Source organism: Pangasianodon hypophthalmus, chromosome 7 (assembly GCF_027358585.1).
Source record: "Pangasianodon hypophthalmus isolate fPanHyp1 chromosome 7, fPanHyp1.pri, whole genome shotgun sequence".
NCBI lineage: Eukaryota > Metazoa > Chordata > Actinopteri > Siluriformes > Pangasiidae > Pangasianodon > Pangasianodon hypophthalmus.
This window is the reverse complement of record NC_069716.1, coordinates 27500867-27512986: the sequence shown is the minus strand read 5'-3', so window position 1 is coordinate 27512986 and position 12120 is coordinate 27500867. Positions and strand designations below refer to the sequence as shown.

Genomic DNA, 12120 nt, shown 5'->3' with positions numbered 1-12120 from the left:
AAATGGCAGTGAGTCATTAGCAACATTTGATTTCTTAGGAATCGTTTATGACTAAATTTTTAAAAAATGGAGTAAAAATCAAAAATAAAATGTAGCACCTTGAACACCTTGTTATTTATCAACAGGCTCAGGTGTCTGACCTCAAAGAAATGTGTGATGCTCTGAAAAAGGAGAAAACAGAGGTGGAAAAGAAGCTGGGTAATATCCGTGGGGTAGGTCATTACATTTTTGATTTCTGATATGTTCAGATTAATAATTGTGATTGATAAATGTGTTGATTGAGCTGCTCGTCTTTGTTCATTTTCTTGTAATCAGTGTGGAATAAAACATGACGGGGCATGCTGTTAGAGGAAAATAATCAACAACAGGGTGGTGTGATGAAGCAGAGTTACTGTTATTATCTCAAAGTTGATTATCTTCCTAAAACAGCATGTCCTGAAGTGTTTTATTCCTCTTCTACTGCAGTTATTTGCAGTTAGTTCCTGATATCGCTTACATTACATTACAATTCGTCTGTTTTCTTTCTCCTGACAGTCAGCGCAGTCTGGACGAAGTGGAAAAACCGTGCCTGAGCTGGAGAAGACCATCGCTCTGATGAAGAAGGTGGTGGAGCGGGTGCAACGAGAGAACGAGACTTTGAAAAAGAGCTCGGGGACGGCGATCCAAGAGCAGCTCACCACTCTGCAGCACGAGCATGAGAAACTCAAGGTTTATATCCAGCCACTCCAGAACACAGCTCCTGCGTTCACGCGCGTGTTTATTTCTCTCATCAATCACAACGCTCGTCTTGTTTTGCTCAGACTGAACACGACAGGATGAAGGAGAGGAATCAGCTGACATCCAAACTCGAGTCACAGGCTAAAGGGATGGAGAAAATTGTGATGGAGAATGAGCGGCTGCGCAGGGACATGAGAAAGGTTTCGGACAGTTTTGTCTGTGTGGTGGCCTGAGAAAAGCGTTCACACGGTGGCATTACTGTAGATAGTTCTATAGATAAATAAAAGGGAAATTGCATTTAAAGATTTTATTCTGACTGGATCATGACATTTTGACGGTCAGTATCTGATTACAAACTGAATCGATCTACAAACTGAACTAAAAAGTGTGACGTTCACTGTGTGAGGACATTTCACTGTGTGTGTCTTGTCCTACATTCACACAACGAGTGACAAGTCACTCGTATCACTTGTAGTTTGTCTCTTGTGACTGCTACTGTTGTTGCTTGTGGGCGTGGCCTGTCCAGTTTCTTTTTTCTTCATAGATCTGATGCGAAAGTGTAACCTACAGTCCACTATACAATAATTTTAATTTAAATGTTAAGTGCTCTTAAGCTAGCTCTACTAGCTACATACACTCACCAGCGGACCCAAAGATCTCTGCTGCTTCCTTCCAAACTTCATAATGTCTCTATATACATTTAATGACAGGATAAGATGAATTCCATTCTTCCATTTTTTGCACCATACTGAGCCACTCGTTTGGATTTGTTGCTTTACGGTGTCATACCTAATTTGCACAGGAAATGTTTCATTGTCGCTTGCCTCTGTTGCTATCATCACGGCTTGCTATCACGTGTCGCACATGCACAAAGAAAATGAACGGTTTGTCGCTCACTCCTGTGAACATAGGGTTAGCTAGCGAGGTTTTAGTAGACTTCTTCACCTCAGAGTGATCTTTGAGGAAAAATACAAGTACTGCAGAAAAAGAAAAAAAAAGTCCATGCAGTGGAGTCGGATTTACTCTAGCTCCTCCTGCCTGGACAGAGCTGGGCGGAGTCTTGCCAAAAGTCCAGGGGGTGGAGTGTGTTTCAGATGGGATAAGTGTGTTTAATGTGTTGTACAGTGTAGTGTGGGTCAGGTGTTTATAGGAGGAGTTGGATCAGATCCAGCTTCACGCTCTTGAGGTTCCACAGCAAGGATCTTGGAAGAACAGCCAAAGCACGATTATCAAGTAAATAAAAATATTTCTACTTCATTTTGTTGAAATATACTGTATTTACGGTTTGTTAATGTTGAGGTGTCCAAGCATGTTAGAAGAAAAAAACTATTTTGGCCAAAATCTGATTCAAATTTTTTTTGTCTTTTTGATTCTGGCTGTTTGTCAGAATTCAGCCACATCCGATGGATTTTCCCAGACCACCACACACTTATGTACAGAAAAGTATTGAAGTTTAATCAAAGCCTCCCAGTTAGAGATTTTACCCACAGATTAACAGAGGGTTAAATGTTCCGATACAGGAATCAGACGCTGCAGAGAAGCTGCGAGTAGAGAAGAGCAGTCTGGAGGTAAGAAATGAAAAGCTGAAGCTGGAGCTTGAAGAGAGCAACCAGAAGCTCCTACTGGCTCAGTCGAAGGGTCCATCCATAGACAGAGCAGACAGCAAGACCTGGAAATCTAAAGTTGTGACGAGGTACAAAAGTAGCAATATGTTTTTTTAATCCAAAAATGCTTTGATAACAATGAAGGAAAATGCATACAAGACGTAAGACTTGTTTATTATATTGAGTTACGTCTGATCAGTTATCAGTCAAATGTTAACGTGAATCAAGGGGGTCGTTCATCTGAAATATTTTCCTGCAGGTTGTTTGAAAATAAAATGAAAGAGCTCGAGAATGAGCTCTCCAAGAAGGACGCAAGTCTCTCAGAGCTCAAACAGCAGCTCACAGAATCCCGTGAGAAGGAGCAGACAACACGGCAAACCGTCGCGCAGCTGAAGGAACAAGTGCGTTCAAATAAATGTTCAATTCAATTCAATTCAATTTTATTTGTATAGCGCTTTTAACAATGGACATTGTCACAAAGCAGCTTTACAGAAGTAAATGGATTCACAAAAATATATATTGTAAATATGTGAATTTATCCCTAATGAGCGAGCCAGTGGTGACGGTGGCGAGGAAAAACTCACTGAGACAATATGAGAAAGAAACATTGAGAGGAACCAGGCTCAAAAGGGAATCCATCCTCATCTGGGTGTAACGGATAGTGCGATTATAAATAAATCCCTTCTATTATTGTGTACTATATGGACAAATAGTGCAATTGTGCAACCAATAAATTCATCACAGTTTTCGCAAGAAGTCCGGTTGGTTAAAATGTTAGTGTGAGTGTTAGATGTTAGTGTGGTGTTAGATTTCTGTGTGCACATACTGATCTGTCTCTTTTTTTTTTTTTGTAGGTGGAGCTCCTGAAAAATATTCCCAGTGATGGGCTTACTAAGGAGTTTAGGTCCATTAGGTATCTACATTTTCATTTATTCATTTAGAAGATGCTTATAAATGAGACATTGCTGAGGTCTGAACTCAAAACCTTGTAATGATACGAGCTAACAGTAAAGTTCAAGTAGATGTCAATAAAAATACATTTCAAATGCCTGTTAAAGTCACTGAGTATGACTTTCATTCTTCAGTCTAGCAAACCACCTGCTGGAGAAGGAGAAGCTGCGTCTTCTTGAGCAGATCCAGAAATATGAAGAGCAGTTTGGACCCCATATGGGCGGACCAGGTAATACTGATCAGTCTGCATCATGCTTGGAGGAAAAAAAAAACTTTATCAGGACATCGCTACAGGTGGAATGTTTTAATAATTAAATTTGAAAATATTCTTCACGTCACCAGACGTCACCTCTGGACCTCTTACTACTGGCTATTAAGGCTGGGTGATATGGTCCTATAATTTTGATATTGTGATAAATTATGTCACAATCTGCTTTTGTGAAATATCATGGACATTATGTCGTGATAGTTAAATATATATTTTTGATATATTTATAAATAATTACTAATTGACTGGATCCATCTGATATGATGATGTTAACATTTTGTACTTAATCTTTAAAATTGTATTTAAAAAAATTGTAAAAATCATTTTCAGTTAAATAATTAACATTTATAAGCATTTAACAATACAACAATAAGCATTTTATAAAATTGTTTATTAATGTTAAAACATTTTATTATTATTTATAACAGTTTCTGTGAGCAAATCTATTTATCATGATATGATATTTTTTGTCATATCACACCACCCCTATCAGCTATATAAGTTTGTTTTATTTCCCCCCCAATTTTCTTCCCAATTTGGTCATCCGCTAGCTAACTCTCCGCTATCACATGACAGCTATCAGCAGTCGTGCAGCATCACAGGGCAACATAACACCCTCAGAGGAAAGCGCTATCTGCCCTCTTCCACATACATGACCTCACGATTAGCTAGAGTCGCTGTAGGAAGTGAGAGTATGCCCCTCCCACCCAGACAGCACAGCCAGTTCTGCTCTCTTAGGCTCCCGGCTCCGCATGATCAGGACATCTTCGGGATTCAAACTCACGATTTCCTGATGAAATGACAAGCTTTTCTTTCGAATAAAGGGTTTAAACATGACCTCATTCCATATGTTGCTAGTTGAAACGTATGATAACGCAAGCTCGGAGGAAAACATCGTTCCTAACATTCCTGTGTGATCTCTGTCTAGGATACAAAGAACTTCAGGCCCAGATAAAGGCACTGAGTGCTGAGAAGAGCCAGATGCAGGTATTTCCACATTAAAAATATCTCCAAGAGCGTATTGTATGACCAGAGGTGTCAAAATCCCTTTGGGTAGGACGTTACACTTAGTTTAAAAAAAAAAAAAAACCTCCTTGTAACTGTGTTCAGGTATCAGCATTTGTCTGAAAGGGATATTCAGATCAAACATATATAACCTCCAAAGCAATGTTCTTCATTCTTTTGGAAAGAGACGTGTTTAGAAATTACGTTTTGTCAGTAATTGAGATTATGGCCCTGATTTTATTGCTCTATTTTCAAATCTTTTAATCAATTTCACGACTTTAAGAAAGTACACAGACTCGTAATTCATTTCTTGGGCCGTGCGCTCGTCACCTCGACTGTTTCCTGTAACGATTCGCTCGTATCTTAAGGACGAAGTCCGAAGGATGACCAAAGAACTGGCAAACTTTGACCCGACGTTCTTCGAGGAGCTCGAAGATCTCAAGTTCAATTACAACGTAGAGGTGAAGAAGAACATCATCCTGGAGGAGCAGCTGAAAAAACTGTCGGAGCGATTCGGAGTGGAAGTGGACATCCCGACTGACGGGTCACTGAGTTAACACGGAAAAGAGGAAAAGAGAGGGAGTCGTAAATGATTCCATGGGCTCTGGTAAATCCAAACCATGAGTGGGGTTTTTATAGTGCCATTATTTGAGTGTGTGTGTGTGTGTGTGTGTAAAAAGTATATTTATGAACGCTGTAGATTGAGTGTTTTAAATGATGGTGAAGAGAATGTGATATTTTTGTGACTAGCTGCACTCATCACTGCCCCAAAATTGTTCCATTGTATCAAAAAAATGAATGAAAAAAAATTTTTTTATAACTTCAGTTCAAGCTGTTACATGTGTTTATTATAACAGCATTTGTGTACGTCATGTGTATGTTACATACTTCACTTTTGGCTAAATAAATTACATCTACATCAATTCTCCCTCTTAAAATCGAGAGCGACTTAATCCACCATTTTAGGCTCATTATCAGCATCATGTAGTAAATCTTCCATGATTATTAAGTGCTACTTTACAGCATACACGAGCAAAGAATCCTGCTACTCAGCTCCGTCCTGTCGGTAAAGACGAACCTCGCTGTAAAGCAGAGGTGAAAGAGTTGAGGAGGAGGAGGAATGTTGTGTAACTGATCAGGCTTCGAGCTGGACGTCTGTGATGGAGCTGAAACGGCGTCCAGTGAGGCTGGACAGAGCGGAGAACAGGTTCTTCCGCGAGTCAGGTGAAGCGTCCGGATCTAACGGGAGCCGGTCCACGTGAACCTCCACAGGCCGGGAGTTTAAAAAAGCATCGCCGTCGGGCCACTTCAGACCCAAGTGGTGCCGATGAATCTGCAACGACAGGTAATATCTCAGGAGTGAGTGACAGAAAATATTATCATAATATCATGATGCATACATGCGCGTATATGAAGTGTAGGCACTGAAATAATTCCATTTTTTAGAATTTTTATTGAGGAAAAAAAAAAAATGAAAAGTTAACGAGTGACAGTGGAGTTGGTTGTAGAAATACTCACCATAATGACACTGTATTGGCATTACAGCTCATCTCTACATTTATGTAAGGAATAAAACACTGTGACATGCAGTTAGAGGAAAATAATCAACAACAGGGTGGTGTGAAAAAGCGCAGTTACTGTTCCCACCCTGAAGCTGATTATTTTTCCATTAACAGCACGTCCTGAAATGTTTTATTCCTCTTACACCACAGCGATCGGCCAAATTTTTATTTATTAAAGAACATTGTGCTTTTTTTTATCTATTTATAGTTACATTTAATGTTGTGGAATGTGCGGAAAACAAGCTGTCACGTACGTTATAGCAGTTATAAACACTCATTCCCTCACCAGCCTTACTTTTTTTTTTTGTCTTTCTTAAAGTTAACAATAAAAAAAAAAAACAGCTTGACTTCTAAACAAAACCGTATAAACAAAGTGCTGACACTGGAGACTCCTTCCATAAATGTTAAATAAACATCTCCTTACAGAAAAACTTCACCATATCAGTGATTACGCACGGTTTTTACAACGTTTATGTGCAGCATCCGCCGTACACGTCCCCGTGAATGAGCGAGTCGTTACTATAGAAACGAGAGACTGAGGCTGAGAGGGTGAGGGCGTTACCTTGACGAGCGCACCGTCGTTACAGTGCCACACTATTCCCTCCACACGGCCCTCGTCACTTTCCCGAAACCACGAGTGAAGCTGATGGTACTCCACTGCAGGAGCGTTGCGGATGCGCAGGATTCCGTGCGGCACCAGAACGTGGAGCGGATTCTTCTTACTGCCCAAACCTGAGATTAAAACCAGCGCTTATTATAAGAGTGAACTTTTAACTTCTGACACGCTTTTGTTTCGAAAATAAGAAAATCAAACATGCCTTCACTGTGTTATAACTTCTTACAAAAATCCCCCTTTTTTTTTTTTTTTTTTTTAAATATTTATCTCAGTGTGTCTTTAAATTTCTGGCCTTCCATCCAGACGCGCTTGTTAGGACGGGGCGATATGACAGAAATATCGCATCACGATACTTGAGACGTTTCTACGATACATGACATGCAACATTTTGTTTGTCCTGCCAGTTTTTTCCTTTTCTTTTTAATAATTTATTAAACATCAATTTATTTTCTTTTAATGTACATTTTGAATTTATTTTTATCGTAATTTTTAAATTTACTGGGGGAAAAAATAAAGACAAATAAAAACAAATGCTATAGTACAATGTTCTAATGTATTACAATCAAAACAGAAATGTTATTTTAAAAATTATTTTTAATGTTACAAAAAGAAAGGTCTCAGAAAAGTCTGTTGTGAGAATTTATCACCATTTTGATATTATATCGTATATTACCCAGTCTTAATGCTTATGCAAGTAAATGTACAATTTTGCATTAAATAAAATGGATGAAAGGAGTTCATGACGTTACAGAGGATGCACCAGTAACGCTCACCGTACGGGTTTCCGTTCACATTGGTCCCGATGAGCTCCAGTGTTTGCTCCATCAGCTCAGTCAGGGGAACGCTGGCGATTTCCAGCACAGCTTCATCCTCACCGCTCGGCCTCAGGACAAGAGCCGCTCGGGCGTCGTAGTCGACCACAGACGCGTGCCAGCAGTACTGCTTGTTGAAATTGTCCACTGGAACCCATCCTTCAAAATTAAAATGACACAAACACACATTTCAGTTCAAAATACCCTACAATTAGCTGAATTGGGTCAAAGTTGTGATTAAGGTGTACGCGAGCTTCACTCAAGATTAGCCCCGCCCACTAGATCTGAAGTGATCGAGATATGTGTAGACATTAAAGGTGATTTCACATGAATTTCATTCGAAATTTGTCCTTAAGGAAAGTTCTCAGTATTTGCTTATGAATAAGATGTGAAAATAGGCGTGTGGTTGAACACAACCCTGCACCTGCACCGCATGTGAACTGGTGCTCATGCAGATAAAAATGACTCACAGGGGAGAAATTTCAGTGAGGCGGAAACTGATGTTCTGTTTTCATGCCAATTATCATTTTCTAAGTCGTTCCTTAGATGTGAATTTTGACCATCAAATTTGTGCGTTTTAGAAATCACACTCGGGTCCGAGAGCGTCCGCTTCCAAGTGAGAAAGTGATTTGACTCTGAATTGACTCACTTGCAGGAAGTGAATCGAACACGCTGCATGTTTTGGGTTGCTACATTTTTGTAAATGCTGAACTGAGCCAAAGGACAGAGCTGTAGCACTGCAGGAATGCCATGAGTTCTGGAGATCAGGATAGACGAAACGAAGAAGAAATAAACGCTGGATGCGACACACAAAGCTAGTTATGTATTTAGATAATTATCTAATCGTTTATTTAGCTCCGTGTTCTTTGTGCCCAGGTGATTTTTGTCACTTGGTAAAAATTAGTTTAACTTTTTCAGTCACTGAATTTCCGAGTAACGAATGAAAGTGTTTTACGAGGACGTTTTCAACCCAACACGCTGGCTTTTTTTTTTTTTTTTCCTTTTTGGTTCCCTTAATTACGTTCCGCGTCAAACCAAACCACGAAAACAATCAAATTATGTACACATTGCTTAACGAGGTTAACGTTAGTCTTGTATGGAACAATATACAGTACAGCCTGTACAGGGTTGTTTACCCGGGATGTGTCCGTGTTCATCAGGTACCGGATGACCGCTCTCATACTGAACTCGACGTGCAGGAATCCAGGATTCAGGCACGGTTCGGAAATCTTCTTCCACGTTCCATTCGAAACCTAGAGTTAGAGAACGGAAACAAAGCAGACGTCCTTCACAGCAGAACTGTGACCTGTAACCTGTAGCCTCACACTGTACTGCTATCACCATAACAAAGCTGAGCGATGGAGGTTTTAATAAAAAAATAATACCTTTACAGGTCTTTTGAGTGTATTGATATTTCTTGAACCTCTTGTCCGCCTGCTTGGTGGGTTTCCGATCCAGGCGAGCCCAGAGGTACGGTTCTCCTGCAAAGCAAACCAAAACAACGATGGTAGCTACTGAGCGTTATCTGAAAAACAAACTTGTGCTTTGAAACTGTGGTAGGACTTGTTACCATGACAACAAGTACATAACCTCATATTCAACGTTAAAAAAAAAAACAATAAAAAAAAAAAAAAAAAAAAAAACAACTAGATTACACATTTGGAAGTGTTTCGGAAGAGGGGCATGTGCCCTCTGGGTGGGAGGGGCATGTGCCCTCTGGGTGGGAGGGGCATGTGCCCTCTGGGTGGGAGGGGCATGTGCCCTCTGGGTGGGAGGGGCATGTGCCCTCTCCCCTGTCAATCACAGTGACACTAGTTTCTGCAATTTCACACGTATGCGGAAGAGGGCGGATAGCACTTTCTTCCAAATGTGTTACGCCGCACTCTGACTCAGCGAAGAACAGACTGTAACACAGGAAATGACATCATATATATCCAGTATGAAGATGTGCAGCACCTCTGTACGGAGTGACGTAGCAGCACGTGCCGTCCAGCTTTTCAGTGGCGAGCGCACGGTGGACGTCCGACTCGACAGCCACTGGGTTCACTGTATCCGTGGCAACCACCTGAAAATGCTGAACACATAAAAGCGAGGTCACGTAAAAGCTTCACAAGCACAGTGTTCAATCGTAACCACAAAGATCACCTCGTGACTCGTCCTTCATCTTCCTCGTCCTTCGTCTTCCTCGTCCTTCGTCTTCCTCTGTTATTCCTAAATCTATATACTGTATTTATATACAGCGTGTTGTATATTAAACAGATATTTCCTACACTCGTAGTTGTAGTTGCTAGAAAGGGCTTTGTGATTAGAATTTATTTATTATCGCAGGATCATGAGCGGAGTGAAAGAACCGATAACGCAGGAGCGGTAAAGAGAAGAACGCAGACGTGTTTGTGCAGCGAATCCACTCCACATTCAAACGATTTCAATTACATACAAGAGATTATATTCCAGATCTGAAATCACAGGCAGGAATATAAAACTGCTGTAGGACTGCTGTAACCTGGCCACACTAGTTACTGTGCATTTCAAAGAAGAAAGAGAGAGAGGGAGGAAGGGAGGAAGGAAGACAGATAGATAGAAGGAAGGAAGATAGAAGGCAGGAAGGATGGAGGATAGATAGAAGGAAGCGAGAAAACTGGATGTAAGACAGATTCAAGGAAGAATGGAGGGAAGGAAATAATCAAGGAAAGAAGACAGATAGATAGATAGATAGATAGATAGATGGCAGGAAGGAAACTAGATGTAAGACAGATTCAAGGAAGAATGGAGGGAAGGAAAGAATCAAGGAAAGAAGATAGATGAAAGTAAGATAGATGGAGGGATGGAAGGAAGAAGGAAGGAAGGAAGAAGGGAAAATACATGGAAGGGAAGGAGGTAGAAGGAAGGAAAATGGATGGAAGAAAGGGAGGAAGGAATCAAGGAAGATAGATAGATAGATAGATAGAAGGAAGGAAGGAAGAAAATAGATGGAAGAAAGGGAGGAAGGAATGAAGGAATATGGAGTGAGAGAAGATGGATGGATGGATCCTAGAGGGAAATTCACACAAACTAAATGTTACAAAAAAAACAGAAGAAGAGTTTTAAGAAACAGTATGAAAAGAAGGGAAAACTGTCTCTAGAGATGAGGGCAATAATAATAATACTAATACTATAAAATATTATAAATAATAATATTTAAATATTACATAATAATAATAATAAGGCAATTTTCATTTTGAGCCTAAAATCTCTTAAAAGATTTAATAAACTTAATAAATCAATAAATAATAAGTATAATGTTTTTTTTTAATGTTTTAAAAAGCAAACCAGTGCAGATAAAGAGTTAAAGATCTTAAAACCATTGAGATGTTCTTCAGTTAACAGTGTGATTAATGAGACACAATACAAACAGGAACATCACGGCGAGGCTGCGTCCCAAACCGCACACATCACACTAGATGATGTCCAAACACAGTGCTGTGAAGGCGCGCGACTGTGAGCTGCTGGGAGTCGCCTAGTGCGCGGTTTGGGACGCGGCCCGCGCTGCTGCCCTCTCACCTGCCCTCTCACCTGCCCGTCCCGCTTTCTGGACGCTTCCTCTTTCACCTCAGTGAGAAAAACACACGGGATTTTCTGCTGCACGGAGCCGAGGCGCCTCATGGCTCCTGCTTAAACACGTCCGCTCCTCACAGCCTCCTAACGTCCACCTTCCACACAGCGCTCCGCCATTTTAGCTCTTTAATGTAACATCAACGCGTCTGCAGAGACCGCTGTGTGTTCATCTGCGCTGAGCTGAGTGAGAAAGCTGCACTCTCTACTGCCCCCTACTGCCCCCTGCCGGCCTCCTACTGCCCCCTGCTGCCCCCTGCCGGTCCCCTACTGCCCCCTGCTGCCCCCTGCCGGTCCCCTACTGCCCCCTGCTGCCCCCTGCTGCCCCGGGGTCCTTACTGCGCCTTTCACCCCACTCACACATCCCGAGTTCAGCAAGGGAAAAGGAAAAGGGGGAAATGATTCAGTAAGAACAAAGAGTGATTTTGGTAAAGAAAAATATTATCTAGTAAGGAAGGAACTGTTTCAGTAAGATTAAAAGTGATTCGGTGAAGGGGAAATGAATTTGTTAGGGAAAAAAGTGATTCAGTAAGATAAAGAATGATTTCATTGAGGGGAAAAGTGATTCAGTAAGGAAAAGAATGATTCATTGAGGGGAAAAAGTGATTCAGTGACATAAAGAATGATTCACTGTGGGGAAAAAGTGATTCAGTAAGGAAAAGAATGATTCATTGATGGGAAAAGTGATTCAGTAAGACAAAAAAAGAGTGAATCTGTAAGATAAAGAATGATTCATTGAGGGGAAAAAGTGATTCAGTAAGGAAAAGAATGATTCTTTGAGGGGAAAATGTGATTCAGTAAGGAAAAGAATGATTCTTTGAGGGGAAAACGTGATTCAGTAAGACAAAAAAGTGATTCATTGAGGGGGAAGTGATTTGGTAAGACAAAAAGAGATGTGGTAAAGAAAAAAGTGATAGTGGGAAAACTGATTTGGTAAAGAATAATATTTAGTAAGGAAAAAAAGTGATTCAGTAAGATGAAAAATGATTCAGTG

At 40.6% G+C, this 12120-nt stretch overlaps 2 protein-coding genes across 5 annotated transcripts in view; one reads left to right on the top strand and one right to left on the bottom strand.

Annotated features, from left to right (window-relative positions):
- The window catches only part of cep290 (centrosomal protein 290), a 43686-nt gene extending 38218 nt beyond the window's left edge, over positions 1-5468 (top strand). For all 3 annotated transcript variants that reach the window (XM_053235498.1, XM_053235497.1, XM_053235499.1), the window contains 9 exons: positions 126-212; positions 535-708; positions 801-917; positions 2238-2410; positions 2581-2722; positions 3176-3234; positions 3407-3501; positions 4469-4527; positions 4914-5468. In XM_053235498.1, the coding sequence (XP_053091473.1) occupies positions 126-212; positions 535-708; positions 801-917; positions 2238-2410; positions 2581-2722; positions 3176-3234; positions 3407-3501; positions 4469-4527; positions 4914-5102 (1095 nt within the window). In that variant the 3' untranslated portion in view covers positions 5103-5468. The remainder of the gene's footprint in view (positions 1-125; positions 213-534; positions 709-800; positions 918-2237; positions 2411-2580; positions 2723-3175; positions 3235-3406; positions 3502-4468; positions 4528-4913) is intronic.
- Positions 5198-11336, bottom strand: c7h12orf29 (chromosome 7 C12orf29 homolog). Of its 2 annotated transcripts, none has more exons than XM_026946571.3 (7): positions 11076-11336; positions 9492-9609; positions 8921-9016; positions 8672-8788; positions 7497-7694; positions 6670-6839; positions 5198-5878 (listed from the first exon to the last, which is right to left on the bottom strand). In XM_026946571.3, exons 1-7 carry the CDS (start codon positions 11175-11177, stop codon positions 5681-5683), a joined length of 999 nt encoding a protein of 332 aa, XP_026802372.2. In that variant the 5' UTR covers positions 11178-11336; the 3' UTR covers positions 5198-5680. The 2 variants fall into 2 exon arrangements, with proteins under 2 accessions (XP_026802372.2, XP_026802373.2); XM_026946572.3 differs by having other exon boundaries at positions 11088-11335.
- Between the last annotated feature and the right edge of the window lie 784 nt (positions 11337-12120).

Bases quoted from the DNA above. Each gene is read 5' to 3' on its own strand.
- c7h12orf29 (XM_026946571.3), bottom strand. From the start codon at position 11,177: ATGAGGCGCCTCGGCTCCGTGCAGCAGAAAATCCCGTGTGTTTTTCTC. The intron at 6,840-7,496 runs GTGAGCGTTACT...TTTTAATCTCAG, and splicing joins TGTGAACGGAAACCCGTACG to GTTTGGGCAGTAAGAAGAAT. The intron at 5,879-6,669 runs GTAACGCCCTCA...CTGTCGTTGCAG, and splicing joins ACGACGGTGCGCTCGTCAAG to ATTCATCGGCACCACTTGGG.